Genomic DNA, 16,168 nt, shown 5'->3' on the forward strand with positions numbered 1-16,168 from the left:
TAACCATATATAAATAGAACAAGTTGTTGTGAAGATTTGCAGGTAGCCTCTTCCTATTTCAGAGACCCAGCTTTGTAGCTTAGATATTACCCCAATTTCAATCGCAGTTTCTTTAGCATTTATATTTTCGCAGAATTTCAACAATTACACGGTCCTAATATAGTTCCACAAACTCTACAAAACCTGGTAAAGCTATGAGCTTTTAGATAAGTTGTATATTTATAGGAGTGGGCTAAAGTGTATACAAGGACGACTGCTGGTTCGCAACGAAGAATTCCAACCACTGCACATTTCAATGATGTTCTTAACTTGGCCGTAGAACTTACCCCAGTGTCAAAACTGCATTATCATAGTTCCGACGAAAATTCTTGAATCCAAAGTGTTATCAAAAATGAATTATTGTGTATAACGAATAATTGTCTATCCCAATCTGCCAGGTTTTCTTACCTCATGCCTGGCATTTCTTAGAGTTAAAGTGACTTCGGCTTGACCCGATAAAGAGAGTGATTATGCAATTATATATAATTAGTATAATTAAAAAATATATATATTTTATATATTAGTATTAATTTTTAGATACAAAGTTTCCAGTTTGAAAAAAAAAAATAAGAATTCTTATTTTTTTTTTATTATTAAAGTTTTTTATTCTGAGTCAAAACTGAAAGCACTCATATGTTTACTATAAAATTTGTTAAATAAAATCATAAAAAACTAATTTACAAAGGCATATATTCACTTATGTACTTAGCTTTAAAATATTATCTAAATCAAATCTAAAAAACTGCAAACCTTTAATTATTTCTTTAAGCCCAGCTCCTCGGGAACTGGTTGGGCTATAGCAAAGCTTGCCACCTGTCTTGGATGATGTAGAGCATCGCCGCGGTCGTAATAGCCGTAATGTTCACCCGGCACATGGTAGAGACCGTAATGTATGCCGCTATTGGCGACCTGTGGCAATGAATTGGAAGGATGAGAAAGCTACCAATCAAATTCTTATTAATTGTTTTTTCTTAGCGGAATGGAAATTATAAATAATAAAGTAAAAATATGTGTGTTTTGCTCTAAAGAAAATTGTGGAAAATTAATTGGAAATGAAATCGTTTCACCTTTTTGAGGCCATTTATGGAAGCTAATAACAGCGCCATTTTCGCCAAAAGCAAAGCTTTACCACTCACAATGGAGAGCATCTGAAAGCCCATGGGCACAAGCACAGCGCCCAAAGCGGTCACACCGAACATCATCGTTATCATCATGTTGTAGCGTTGACGGCGGTGGCGCGCGGTACCCAGTTCATTGGCCAGCAACTTCTTATTATTCGCTATGAAGGGATACACATGAAACACATACACACTCACATGATTTTCACCACAATTTCAACTGACCGTCCTTTTCTAAAGCGCGCATGTAAGCGTCGGTTAGCTCCCGCAAGTTCACTTGCAAAAAATGTGTGCTGAGCGTTTGTGCCAGCCGCATGGCCAGTTGATCGAACCAGGTGAGATGTTGTAGATCCTTGCGCTCATAATACACGCTGATACTCCTCGGCTCACTAAGAGGAAAGGGAAATAAATGCACACATACATATATGGACTTTATACATGTGTGATATTTTAATTTTGATTTACGTTTCGTTTGTTATATTCGATGGCGTTGTGAGCGCGCGTACCAGACGTACCCCGGGCCACAGGGCTATAACATTGGAGGACAGCATGTCATCGAATACACGTACACTACTCGTTTTAAAGCAGTTCCATATAGAGTCGCTCGTTTGCTGCACATTTTCAATAGCATTAACATCGCTCTTCATTTGTTTTTGTACTTCGTGTTCTCACCTGAACGCAGTCCTTGATGTGCTGCCGCAAGTGCTTCATCTCTTGCACCCACATAATGCGCTCACTGTGTATCGCTTCATTGGATCCATCAATTTCGGCACTAAATTTGTGATTTTTATGCAAATTTAACGGGAAGGTACCGCCTTTGACACTAGTAAGCCATATAACCACGAGCAGTAGTGCACACCACAACACATTTGACTTGAAGGACATTTTCTTGATTATTTATAACAAATTTTCTTTATTCTTTCATTCACTTCCTCTGTTAGTATCCTTTGCTTTCCTCACCAATATATTCACACTGAGCTTTTCTGTCGCGTAAGCTCGATTTTGACTTATTTTATGCACGCACTGCCACGACAACCGTCACTGAGAACTTCACTGCGCCGATGCGGCGTTATTTATATGCCATAGTGCACTACTTATGCCAGCTGAGTGACCACTTTCCGGTAGCTCACTTCATTAGTGAACACTATAATTATTCGGCTCCGCTGCATTGAACGTTGAATTGCGGTTTCGGTTCCAACGAAGCATTCATACAACTACATATGTACATAATTACCTGTGTATGCAAGTAATAGGTGCAGAATTGTTAAAAGTTTGGGCACCACTGCTTTGAACTTGGCAGTTGTTTTGTTTTCATTTATATTATTTTCATAGTTTCTGTTTACGTTGTTGACCCAATACGCCCATTATACTTAGCGGAAAATTGTCATCAATGAGGTTGAAATCGAATGTAATCGATTCACATATTAAGGAAAAAATGGAAAAATAGTGAAAATGTTATTATGATAGTAATTATGATAGTCTTTAGTGAAGTTTATATTTATGTCTTTCGTCCAATAGGTCTGAAATAAAATAAAAAGATCTGTTTCAAAGAAATACGAATGTGCTTATACGGGCAGACTGTAGTAGCTATAGAAACATTTTTGCACCGTTCTAAGCTTTTCAGTTCAACAGATTATAAACCAAAATCTACACTACCGCAAAGTATGTAATTTCGTGGTGTTGGTTTTCCAAGACCTGAGACATTGCACAAGGAAATTCTATAAAATATGTACTATATACATATGTACATTAGGGTGTTTTTTTTAACTATTAATTTTTCTCTGTCCCGTCACGAAATTTCCTTGGAAATACCCTAAAAACAAGTCCGCTGAAAATTTTAGCCCTTAATATTAACATTAAGCACTGGACCAAGGCCTGTAAAAATTTTCCATAGAAAATACACTACAATCGTGAGTTTTTATCTTTAAATTCCTACAGATCAGAGGTATTTTATGGCATCGCTTTGACTTTAGACGCATATTTCTCAGAATCGTTCACTCTACAAAAGTGCCCAGTGCAACAAAGTCGTAACTCACACCGGCGAGGTAGTACGGGGCTCTAAACCCGATTTTTCCAAGAATTTCGGATTTTTTTATATATATCTCGTAAATGATAGGAGCTATAGAAAATATTTACATGACGAATTTGTAGGAAATTTTATTTGCTATAAAAAAGACCATTAATACTTCTCGAGATATTCGGCTTTTTTAATTAGGCTTTATAGAATTTTTATAGTTGGTATGTATTAAAAAATCTATGAAAATTTCATACAGCATTGGTATGCTTGGTACTCTGAAAATGGGTTCTTAAACACATCCAAGAAAACCTCTCCACTACAAAAATATCTCTTACGTTTCTTTGGTTAACTTAATCGTTTAAAAGATGTTGTTGGTTAAAGTTTGATTATTGTAAGGTATTTTTTTTCTTCCGTATTTTAAAACTCAATGACAAAAATTGTCACTTATAATTAAAAAATAAACGTAAATTTAGCGATGTTCATCGAAATTTTATTTTATAACGGGTGATCCAAGTAAGGGTTCTTTTATAAATAGCCTTTTTTGACAGATAACGTGTTATGTAATTTTTCTTCAGTAATGTTTGGCATTTCATCGTGTGAAGACTTACGCCTAAGCAACGTTTACAAGTCGTTAATTTTGTTTACCAAAGTTCTCGTTCAATAAAGAATCATCATTCGTCTTGAGATCCAGCAGTCATTACTGCATAAAATTATGAGAGTGTACACGAAGACCGTGGAGATTCAATACGGCGCCGTTCGCAGCAACTCGAACTGATGTATGGAACGCAGTTTATGTCAACGTCTTAAATTGAAAGCGTACAAACTACAGCTTGTGTAAGAACTGAAGCCGCTTGACCTTACCAAGCGATATCGTTCAGCTCAAGGTTTTTTAAAAAGTTCCAAGAAGATCCGATGTCTTCGAATTATATTTTTTTTTAGCGATGAAGCTCATTTCTGGCTTAATGGGTACATAAACAAGCAAAATTGCCGCATTTGGAACAAAAAGCAACCTGAAGAGATTCCAAAGCTGTGTGGTTTCATCTGGAGTTATCGGTACGTATTTCTTCAAAAATGATACCGGTTAGAATGTAACCGTCTTTGGCGACCGTTACCACGCCTTGATAACCGACTATTTGATACCTGAAATTGAAGTTCGTGATCTCAAATTCTGTAAATTCTGCTGAACATTTCTCGACGATTTTTCTTTTTTGAATAGCTCTAATTCGTTCAAGATCTTGCAAACTATATATCGAGGACTTATGTAAAATTTCATTAAGATCGATTGAGTAGTTCGTGAGAAATATTGACAACCGACTTTGAACACACAGTTTCGGGAAAAATGGGTTTAAAGTTTTAAGTGCCTATAAAGCTAGCCTCGAAAAATATTTTAGAGATGATATAGAACTAAATAAGTTAAAAGAAAGTCCAATGTAAACTTTTTAACACCAACAACAACGTCAGCCTCGAAGTCCAACACAGAATAATTCTTGCAAACAGGTCTTCTCTCGACGAACAAAAACCAAATTCAACGTCAACGTCAACGTCCTGCTATATGGTGCAGAGGAATGGACGATGACAAAATCTGACGGAAGATTAATGGTCCTTTGCCCATTGACAACCGCAGTCGATGTAACGATGAGATGTACGATATATACGACGACATTGACATAGTTCAGCGGCTGGGCTGACTAGGTCATGTCGTACGTATGGACGAAAACACTACAGCTCTGAGAGTATTCGACGCAGTACATGCCGGGGGCAGCAGAGAAGGAGGAAGACCTTCACTCCTTTGGAAAGAGTAGGTGGAGAAGGACCTGACAACACTTAGAATTTCCAATTGGCGCCAAACCGAAAAGGTAGAACGACTGGCGCTCTGTTGTAAACTCGGCTAAGCGGTATCTACGCTAATAAAGAAGAAGAAAGTAAAGTAAAAGCAATTTGTTTTCTGTTTTTAAAATGTTTTGCATTGGTTCTAATAAATTATTTTATTCTTTATTTATTTTTCCAGTTTTAATTTAATAAATTTACTATTTCATATTATATATGTCTATATGTATATATATTTATTTGATTTATAACAATTTATTGAAGTTTTAAAGAACTTCTTAAAAGAGTGCAAAGTTCGTATAATTTTCTAATCTGTGATTTATTTCTATTTATGTTTCATTACTCATTAGTTCAAAAAATGTTTTTACTTTTTTGTATTTTTTTTTTTGCTTACATAGATTCGCGCATAGCGAGAGGTCACTCAAGAATTGTACGAAAACAATTTACGGACAGTATTTTATAGCTCTTCTCTACACAATTAATAAATAAGTTACACTGTATGTTATATATTTTTGAGTTTTTTGTTGGTTTTTAGTTTTTATTTATTTTTTTGCTTGTTGTTGTTTTTTTGTTTCTTTCATATTTCTGCATTTGATTTGAGTTGGTTCTGTATGTGTAGGTGTGTATGATTTTCTGAAAAGTTGGCAAAAGTGTCTTCTCTAAAATACACATTCACATTTTTGATTTTTTCAGTGTATCTTCTTCTTTTTTTAATATATATTTATACTTTTCATATATAAAATGTGTACTGTTTCGTTTTATCGCCTTTGAAAATCGTTGAAATATAATATATATTTTCATAGCAAAAAATATATGTATTTATGTATATTTGTTGTGTATGTGTCTTCTTTAATATTTGCTCAATTGATTTATTTTGTAAAATTTATTTATTTGCATGTTTTGGTTTTCTTCTTTTGTAATAATTGCTAACAACAAGTGTTTTCTTTTATAAATATTTATTAATTAAAATTTATTTAACAATAGACTTATTTGAGAGCAACTACTTGTCGACCGCTGACCGCCACTGCTCTATCACGAGCCTGGTGTGGTCGTTGTGCTTGTCGTGCCGCGTCCGAAACGTGGCAGATAGAGGCCGAATTTCGATTCAATGCCATTGAGCAGCGGCACAGCAGCACGATAGCCACCGATGTGGTCTGAGTTGAATCTTTGTGTGGTTTCGTCGAGCACCTTTGGTTTGGTCACCACCGAACCGGTTGGATGTGAGCCGCCGAAATCGACATAGAAGAGACGCTGCAGCAACTCATAAGTAACCAAGGTTACACCGAACTGTGGCGAAGAACGGAAGACACGAGCTGTAATGAAAGTGTGGAGATTTTTTTTGTAATAAAATTCTCAACACAAAATCTAAATTTAAGACTTACCAGCAGTTCCCTTCCAGAAGGCGCGTGGTCCCTCTTCTGCCATGATTTTCTTGGTGGCATCCCAGACGCCCGTGTAGGTTGTCTGACCTGAGCGCGCCACGACCTGCAGGCGAGTTTTGATCACATCGGCAGGTGTTACGAGCGAGGCAGCAGGTACACCAGCAATAGCACCAGCCGCCAGCAAGGTCAGTGGATGATTATAGCTAATAAATGAGAAGGAAAGAACAAAGTTGTATTTTCGAAACACCTTAGAATTATTACCCGACATGACTCACCCATCTTCGTCGGCGAACAGCGATTTTGTGTGCGCATAAGCGGGGAAGTAGATAGCAGAGAATGGCACATCGCGCAGCAAGCAGGCGCGTGCACCTTTGTACAAGCCAAACAAACCCAGATCACGAACAACAGATAAGGCACGTACTTTGGCTCCGCCTGCGATTTCACCGGCAACTTGGAGACGAATTTTCACGATTTCCAAAGGATTGGTGAACACCACTTGTGAGCCACCGGCCTGAAAGCAAGCATACAAAGTTATAATTAGACAAGTTAATATTTTGCTAGGTAGTACAGTCAAAAAAAGCTCGCCTGAGTACGCATCCCGTGCAAGCGCGCTATGTAAGCTTTGGTAAGCTCTTATCTCTGCATGTGGAAATTATGAAAAAATGCTTTGCAAAACTCTACGCGTTGTATTGTGAGCAGATTTTTCGACTACTTACACAAGCGCCGGCCATGATTTCGGACCACAATGGTATCACACCCTGTTTATCGGTAAACTTGTCACGCACTAAGTCATTCACAGTCAGCTTGATGGCTTTCTCCGGCGCCACGCCCATCAGTTGGGGCAACAAGCCGCGATACAAGCCGAGTACACCCTCGTGACGTATAACCTATAACGGTACATTAAGTAAATTTTCATAAATCCTTGATAAGGAAGTTTGAAATTATACACTTTACCTTCTTAAAGCAATCCCATGAGTTTCTATAAGCGATTTCACCAATAAAAGAGCCTGTGCGTTGATTTTGCATGCGTGTCTTTACCAAATCAATGGGGTACACCACAGTAGCACCAACAGCTGCATTTTTAAGGGGAATTTTATACATTTCATCATTGATAAGGTTAAGGTAAAAATATTACTTACCGCCGGCCAGTGAACCGAGCGTGAAACGATAGGTGCTCTCCAAAATCTGTATGGCCATCGAACGATCGGCCGGACTCTCAACGGCCTTGATCTCCGCCAAACGGGTCGTGATATGCTTTGTATAATGCTCTGGCGAAATATTGTTCAGATCATTATAGACGATGCGCCTGCAGAAAAATAGTGTTTTATTCATTGTTGTTCGATATAAATCAGAAAACATATTTTAAGTTAAAGAACCATTTTTAAGCGTTTCTAAGTATGTATACAATTATGTATAATACATGTAGTAGGGAATTTATTATAAAAAGGTTACTATTAGAGGGGGAAAAATTGCAGACGAAGGAAAAATGTATTAAAAAGTTAAACGATTGATGGATATATTTGTATGTATATCTCCAATTATTGTGAATTATACACAAACTATAATAAAAACATTGCAAATCTCAACTTAATTTTAAAAATTATGAGTACAAATGGTGGGTAAATTTTGTATGTGCGATATTAAAAATGATTTATTTCTTTCATTATACTCATATACATACATATGTTCCTATACAAATATATATATGACATCATAATATAAAATAAACCAATTTTGGAAAAAACTCGCAAGGGGGAAAACGTAAAAAGAACACGCACAAATAAACACCACAATTGCAACCGTTCACTTGCCTATTGGGATCGATCTTTTTGCGTCGCCACCAACTACTTTTTTATAACAATACACAATATGGTAATAACATTAATTGATGTTTACATTTGGAGAGAGGACGAGAAAATAGAGAGACAACAAGGGAAAGTTAATAATAATTTTATTAATTGATATAAATTTAAGTGTTTTTAACGCTAATGAGAGTATGCGATGGACACTAACGTAAATCTTGAAAAAATTGTGTATTTGTATATGTAAATATTTATATATGCGTGCAAATAAAAAACTACTTCTTTATGAACCTTAATACCCATTAATTTTCTGGTAGTTAAATACAGAGTTTCCAGCGAATAATTTTGAAAATTTAACACTTTAACTTTCCTGTCACTTGCCTGAACTCCATAATGATGCAAAGCTAAAAGTAAAGTTTAGTGGGTCTCCGACTCTCTTTTTAATACATCAGTCGGCAAATATTTGCCCTTGTTAGAACATGGGTACAAACTCTGTCTATCTGACTGTCTGTTATGCGCGAACTAATCTCTCGGTTTTAGAGGTATCTGAAATTTTACGTCCTAAGTTCACCAAGGATCTGTTTATTTATCGGAACCGCTGATATCGGACCACTACGGCATATAGCTGCTATACAAACTGTACGAACAAAATGAAGTCTGTAAGGAACACTTTTTTATTTGACAAGCTATCTTCACGAAATTTCTCAGAGCGTATTATAAAAAGTAACGGTACAATTTCCGAAGAAATTGTTCATATAGGCCAACTACAGCATATAACTGCATTCAAACTGACTGGTCACGAACCAACGACTCGTCCTAATCAGCAAAGGAAAAGCGGACCCCAGCTTGCTATCAGCATACCGTCCACAATGCATGCTCGACATAGCGAGAAAGCTTTATGTTTATGAAAGACTGCTTTAACCTAGACGGGCAGCGGCTATAAATGAAGCTGGTGGACTCTCCCCCAGACAACTCGGTTTTAGACACGGAAGGTCAACTCTGGGCGCTATCCGCAGCGTCATTGAAAGTGTAGAACTCGCACAGCGCAGATGGCCCAAATACAAGCGAATAGCTTTGTTGATGACTTTAGACGTTCGTAACGCCTACAATGGCGCGAAATGGGTGGATGTGACGCTTAAGAAGAAAATGTTAGAAAACCCGATAACCTCAATGCTGTGGTGCGCAGCTTTCTTAGTAACAGAAAACTTCTGTACCAGATAAGAGAGCGATGACGACAATTATAAGTTACGACAGGAGCAGCACAATACGAATCATAATTGGTAATCACAGCCCTAGCCACAGAGGAAGTCTGGAGAAAGCTGATTCTGGTCATGATTCGAAAGCAAACAATGCTTGATCCTTTAGCTAGCTGCAGAAAAAAAGGTCTACTACTGCTGGCGAACAAGCTCATGCTTCTCGTAATAAGCATGCAAACGACTAAAGATGTTCTAAGGACACAAAAAGCTGTGAATTACCTAAGCGTAAGACTGGGCGCCAGATTAACATTCTGAGTATAAATTCAGCACGCCACAGAAAAGGCAGCGAAAATCGCCTCCTATCGTAGCAGACTAATGGCCAACATCACCAGCAATCAGCAGCGTCTTACTCGACGGAGCAGAGGTTTGGTCAGATTTGCTAAAAAAGTAATACCGGCATAGCCCTCAGACAAAGAAGAACGACACACTAGCCTAACAAACTATGATATATCCAAATTATAGACCTGCAACTATCAATTCACTAGTATATTAAAGCTATTACTATTTATCTATTTTCTATAATTTCTCTAATGTAATATATTTGGCTACCGTGTCTTCATATGAACGAGAGAGAGAATGGTTAAATGTGAGTCTAATTGGTGGTGGTATTAACTAAATAAAGTGGTTTATGCCCACACTTATTGAACGTTGGAGCTTACCCGGTTTGATGCAGCGCGCCGGTTAATTGAAAGAGTATATCAATTTCTAATGGCGTTATTTGACTCATTGTTTGTGCGGCGTAAAGTAGTTCGTCCTTTGTCACGGGTTCGTTGCGATTACCTTGAGTGGCGTGCAAATAGATGCGTTTAATCAATTCCATATTATTGAGCAGCGAAGTAAATGCGATGAAGTAGGGGAAGCTCACTTTGTGACCTTCGGTGACCTATTGATGCGAACGAAGAGCCGGAGGAAAAATAATTAAAATTAGTTGTTGAGTGCAAGAGTGTTTTTTGTTGCTTAAGCACGTCACTCACCGCTACTAGATTATCCTTGACGACGGGTGTGAGTAAATGCCTTTTCACTTTAACAATAACATCCTGAAAATCTAAGGGTGAGATGTATCCAGAACCAGCTGGATCCTTACTACGGAATGCTTCCATTGCGTATTCCTCATGGAAATCATGGAGTAATTGTGTGAATTCCGCATAACTTATGGTGCGGTTTTTTTTCTGCGCAAATAACAACACAATTTTCATTTAGTAATTATAATATATTTTTGAGAGCATATACTCACTTCGCCAAAATACCGCTTAATAAAGGAACTATCTAAATTAAAAGGTATCTTAGAATGCAATTCGGTTTTTTGTACGATATCGACGAAATCGGCTGAAATGTGTGTAATGGAAGATTAATAAAATGATTAATGAAATTTTTTAACAGTTATTATTTTGCTTCATACTCACAATAATGAACCGTGCCGTTGCCTTTGCGGTCGAATAGTTGGAAAGCGGTTTTGTAGAGCGCATCTGGCGTGCAGAGCAGCCCCTCAAAGGCTTGGAATTCGACAAATGAGATCAACCCATCTTTGCTGGTGTCCGCTATGCTGGCTAACAAACGCACAGATTCCTGCAATATACACATTCATACATTAACACATAACGGATTACTTAGTATGAGGTCAAATGGAAGGTTACTCGTATCGATTGCTGAAATCATAATACAATGATTAGCGGCAAGTGACAGAGCACTTCGTCAAATATTTGCAGATACGTCACGGCGTATGTAAAAATTTGTATACAAACAATAGAATCATACCTACATGCAAGTGTACTGAGTATGATTTAGAATGGTGCTATTTATAGCTCAATTATAGTTCAATTTTCTTTCGCATTATAGAAAAAAGTACATATTTGTATTATCTATAATCGTAATTCAAAAAAAAAAACAAACACTTGCCGGCTAAATAAGTTTGAAATACTTTGAATTATTACTGTTTTTTATAGCATAAATATACGAGTACATATGTATGTGTGTATGTATGTATTTTGGTTTATGTGTGGGCAACGTCAAAACGCCGTACACTTTCGCTATCTCCGCACTCCACACACGGTTTGGGTCGCTGAGATAATCACGTGGTGGCCAAGTGATTGCCCTTTCAATTTGTTTGAATGTGCCACTGTGTGTTTGTTGTGAATATTAAGTGAGTATTTTTGGTCACATAGAAATTTAGATAAGTTAGCTCAAAGTAATCAAATAGATTTTGAATTGTATGAGTTTAATGGAGTACAATATATCTGATAGCGTCTTGGGATGTGTTGCAATATTTAAGAATATATTAAAACATTTTGTTCTGAAATTTAAAATCTTTTAACAAACTGTCTGCTATTATAAAAATTTAGGTTTAAAATAACAATTAATTAAAAGATCGGCAAAAATTTTTTGGAGCAAAGATTTCAGTAGATAGTATTATATCATTATGTGTTTCCCGCGCTTCGCTCAACTTATTGTCAATACATATAATCGACCTACTGAAAGTACTATTCGCAACAATCGCAACTTGAGCATTCATTATTGAATAACATTCAGAAATATAGCAGTCGTAGCTCAGAGTGTATACGAAGACAGTGGAGTCGATTCGGCGCCGTTCGCAGCAACTCGAACTGACGTATGGAACGACTTGACACATATTATGTCGACATCTGAAATTTAAAGCGTACAAAATACAGCTTCTGCAAGAACTAAAGCCCCTCGACCTTCCCAAGCGATATCGCTTCGCTCCATGAAAAGTTCCAAGAAGATTTGACATTTTCGAGCCAAATTTTGTTCAGCGATGAGGGCTATTTTTTGCTCAATGGGAATGTAAACAAGCAAAATTGCCACATTTAGGAAGGAAAACAACTTAAAAATTTATTCAAATTTCTTCAAAAATAATCACGGTGGGAACGTAACTGTCAATGGCGACCATTATCGCGCCATAATAACCGACTATTTGAAACTCGTGATTTCGACGACATTTGATTTCAAAAAGACGGGACCATTTCTCACGCATTGCATTAATCAATGGAAGAGCTCTTCGCTGAGCAGATAATTTTTCGTTTTGGGCCAGTCGATTGGCCACCGTGATCGTGTGATATCACACCGTAAATATTTCTCTTGTGGGGATATGTAAAGTCTAAAGTCTATGTGGCCAATCCCGCTTCGATTCAGGCCTGGGATCAAAACATCAAGCCTATCATTCGCTAGTTACCAGTCAAAATGCTCGAACGAATCATCGAAAATGGAACTCAACTGATGGACCATCTGAGACGTAGCTTCGGCCAACATTTGACGAATATGATCTTCAAAAAGAAATGTCAAATTTCATTCCACATTAAATTTTAAATTTCCTTATTTTTTGTTTCTCAAAAAAGTAGAGAACTTCGAAATGTATCAACTTTTAAAAACTTGATTTTGATCGATCATTTCGTATGGTAACATTATACTATAAGCATTCGATTGTTCGAAGATTGTACCGTTTTTCTGGATAATAATCCATAACAAATTTCGAGAAGATATTTCGTCAAACAAAAAACTTTTCCATACAAAAAGTTGTCGGTCAGTTTGTATTACAGCTACTCGTATATTTTCTACCATGGTTGTCCGATATTATCAATTCCGAAAAATGTGCAGCTTTTATTAGGAAACTGTTACTTTAATTACTATTGCTACACGGAGCCAATGGCAATTTAATTTGCTCCAATACCCCCAGACATTATCCGCCCAATGAAGGCGCTGATATATTTTAAGACATTTCCCAACTATTTACTAGCGGATTTGCTGTGAATCAACTACTGAATTTGGGCCCATGGGCAGAAATTATGGAAAATAACTAAAAAAAAAGTAAAATTATGAGAGGTTAGTAAGTATATATCTCTAATACTCCGATTATTAATCTGGCGTTAGTCCAATTTTCCGCAAGATCCATAGCTATGTACATATGAAGAATAGCCTTAAACGATTTTGGTGCTAAAATAGTTTTGAAAAGTAATAAGTATTTTGCGAAGACAATATCTATCAGTTTTTATTATTCACAGGAACAATTAATAGTACGTTGAAACACATTGAAAACAAAAGATAAAATAATAAACATTAAAGCAAAAATAATTCACGGGCGATCTAAGGTCTAAAAAAGGAAGAGGAAAGAGCGTGGTTGAGTTTTTAGGGATTTGAAACGGTTTATCTTGATTTCAGGAAAAACTACGAGGCCTATAGAAAAAAGTTATATGACAATGTTGTAGTTAATGAAACATTTTTTAATATAATTTAATAATATGAAAAGATTTTTTCACATAGCTTCAGATTTTTATGAAAAATTCAAATAACTAAGTTTTTGAGTTTTTACTTTTATTTTAAACAAAGATTCAGTTTCTTTAACGAAATTTAGTCGCCCATAAATTATTTTTCCCTAAATGTTAGATCTTTTACCTTTCGTTTCCAATGTGTTTCATCCGAACATGATTTTTTTCAAAAAATTATCTGCTCTTGTCTAATATTGCTCGTATTATTTAATACTTCATTTACATAACATGGAATTTTTATTTTTAAATGCTAGTTGCACGGCACTGTATTTGTATTTCAAATTGTCATTTGTACCTTTAAAGATGTGTGGGAGGTACGGCAAAGATTAAGATGAAAATTAAAAATAAAAAATAAACATGAAAGTTTTACGTGTAAATATATGTGTACGTATGTGTACTTTTGCCAGTGCAGAGATAGCGAAATTATATATTAATTATAATATAATATTTTCTACATACATACAAACATATGTACATAGGTATGTTTGTATGTCTGCACTTTGTTTTTTTTTATTGGCTTGGCATCTTCGATGACGCACATCATCAACCAAATGATGATTGGATTTTATTTCTAATATTATTTCTTATCAATTCAAACCCGGTGACTTTATACTTTCTGCCAGCAATTAATTGATCCGTCTATATATGTATATGTATGTACATGTTTACTCACATCATTGAATGTAGCATCGGTGAAGAGTCCAAGAAATTTTCGCACGAAATCCTCGCTGGTCATGTAGTAGTCGCCATCCTTTTGTAGTGAGGCATATTTAAGGAAGACTTCGCGGAGTTTATCGGTGCTGGCACGTTTTAGAAACGAAGATCCCTGCAACAACAAATAAAATGTAATTAATTAATTTTCATTAATTAAAAAGTAGCAAGAAAGTTGTGTTTTTTTTGTTTTTTGCAATTTGACATTGAGATACTTATGCACATATCTAAATCAGCAAGAGAGTGTGTTGTTACAAACACAAACGCAGTGTCTGCTCACTCGCATTTTTTGTATCTCAACTGCTCATTGCTCTTCTAGAATCTAGATATATGTACTTATGTATATATGTAAGAATATGTACATCTGCATGTATGTTTATTCGTATATGCTGCTCACAGTTTATTAAAGATAAATGCCAACGCTTCCAACTGGCGAGCTCTTCGTGAGCTTATAAATGCCTAGACATACTTATATTTATGTAGATATTAAATACACATAGATATGTATGTATATTAGATATATTATATTAATAGGAAAAAAAGTCACGTACGGACTGTGGCATTTTGCTTTAGTTAGAGGGTTACACTCCTTCCTGTTCTCGAAGTACGTATATTTATTTCTGAACTTGGCAATTACTTGCGCTATTTTACTATCACACTGGTTGACACTCACGCGCTTTTTTTCTACTCTTTCTTCGCAACGCGTTTCAGTTTCACTACCGTATCAGTCGTTCGTAGAGTAGCAACTGAACTATATAAAACATCATCGATGCTTTTGATCGTCACCACAGCCGGCTCAGCTACGGCGTCGTCGGTCGAAATTTGCAAGTAACTCAATTTGAACATTTAAGCGTGTGCACGGAGCCGGAGACGACAGCACTAAAATGTGCAAAAAGTTAGGGTGCTCACGTGATAAAAAACAAAAACTGTTTAGTAAATTTATTCCTTCAAATTGTGGGTAATATATTCTCAACAAAAAAAATTATAATAATGATATGTATGTAAATAGATAAATAATAAAAAAGTAAATATTTATCCTTTGGTGTAAAGAATAGCAGCTTTCCGAATGGAAGTACTACATATTTCCAAGAAGAACTTCAACCTTCATTTTTAATTTAATTATAATTAATTTTATAATTTTATTATCTTTTATAATTATTTATTAATTATTATTTAATTATAATTTTTAATTAAATAATTATAATTAAAAATTATGAAAAATTAAATTAACATAATTAATTAAATAACTTTCACAATTAATGAAAATTAATTACCTTAGTTAGTAATAATTTCATTTATTTATAATAATTATTGTTGAAATTAATTAATTTATAATTGTTGTACTAAATTTAATTAATTCCATGTATAATTATTATTAACTAAATCAAATAAAAATTAAAATTAATTATTTTTCATTAATTGTAAAAGTTAGTTGCAAATAATTTTCAGTAATTGTAAAAATTAGATGCAATTAATAAAAATTAATTAATTTCTTTAATTAGGTATAATCAATTATGCATTAATTAATTAATACCATTATTTTTGGAATAATTAAAATTAAAATTAAGAAATAAATTGTTTAATTATGTATAAATTAATTATAATAATGAAAATATTTTTTACAATAATTAATTATTTTAGTATTTTATTAATTCATGCATATCATTGTTTATTATTAACATATTTACGTAATTATTACTAACTAAATTAACTAATTTTAATTAATTTTAAAAAATTTT

General features: G+C 35.1%; 2 protein-coding genes across 7 annotated transcripts in view; both read right to left on the reverse strand.

The window, feature by feature from the left end:
* Positions 1-653: 653 nt before the first annotated feature.
* On the reverse strand, positions 654-2,201 carry LOC105231929 (uncharacterized). Its single transcript, XM_011213455.3, has 5 exons — positions 1,830-2,201; positions 1,623-1,768; positions 1,383-1,546; positions 1,107-1,318; positions 654-948 (listed from the first exon to the last, which is right to left on the reverse strand). Exons 1-5 carry the CDS (start codon positions 2,040-2,042, stop codon positions 796-798), a joined length of 888 nt encoding a protein of 295 aa, XP_011211757.2. The 5' UTR covers positions 2,043-2,201; the 3' UTR covers positions 654-795.
* Positions 2,202-5,301: 3,100 nt separating this feature from the next.
* The window catches only part of LOC105231763 (calcium-binding mitochondrial carrier protein Aralar1), a 33,534-nt gene continuing 22,667 nt past the window's right edge, over positions 5,302-16,168 (reverse strand). For 2 of the 6 annotated variants that reach the window (XM_049450425.1, XM_029552679.2), the window contains exons 2-13: positions 14,392-14,544; positions 10,845-11,007; positions 10,676-10,767; positions 10,416-10,610; positions 10,101-10,324; positions 8,195-8,227; positions 7,523-7,689; positions 7,338-7,456; positions 7,100-7,270; positions 6,659-6,894; positions 6,384-6,586; positions 5,302-6,314 (exon numbers count right to left, since the gene is read on the reverse strand). In XM_049450425.1, the coding sequence (XP_049306382.1) occupies positions 6,034-6,314; positions 6,384-6,586; positions 6,659-6,894; positions 7,100-7,270; positions 7,338-7,456; positions 7,523-7,689; positions 8,195-8,227; positions 10,101-10,324; positions 10,416-10,610; positions 10,676-10,767; positions 10,845-11,007; positions 14,392-14,544 (2,037 nt within the window). In that variant the 3' untranslated portion in view covers positions 5,302-6,033. Of the gene's footprint in view, positions 6,315-6,383; positions 6,587-6,658; positions 6,895-7,099; positions 7,271-7,337; positions 7,457-7,522; positions 7,690-8,194; positions 8,228-10,100; positions 10,325-10,415; positions 10,611-10,675; positions 10,768-10,844; positions 11,008-14,391; positions 14,545-14,980; positions 15,180-16,168 lie in introns of those variants that run through there. The other 4 variants (XM_049450426.1, XM_011213215.4, XM_029552680.2 and 1 more) reach the window with 3 other exon arrangements.

Source organism: Bactrocera dorsalis, chromosome 2 (genome assembly GCF_023373825.1).
Source record: "Bactrocera dorsalis isolate Fly_Bdor chromosome 2, ASM2337382v1, whole genome shotgun sequence".
NCBI lineage: Eukaryota > Metazoa > Arthropoda > Insecta > Diptera > Tephritidae > Bactrocera > Bactrocera dorsalis.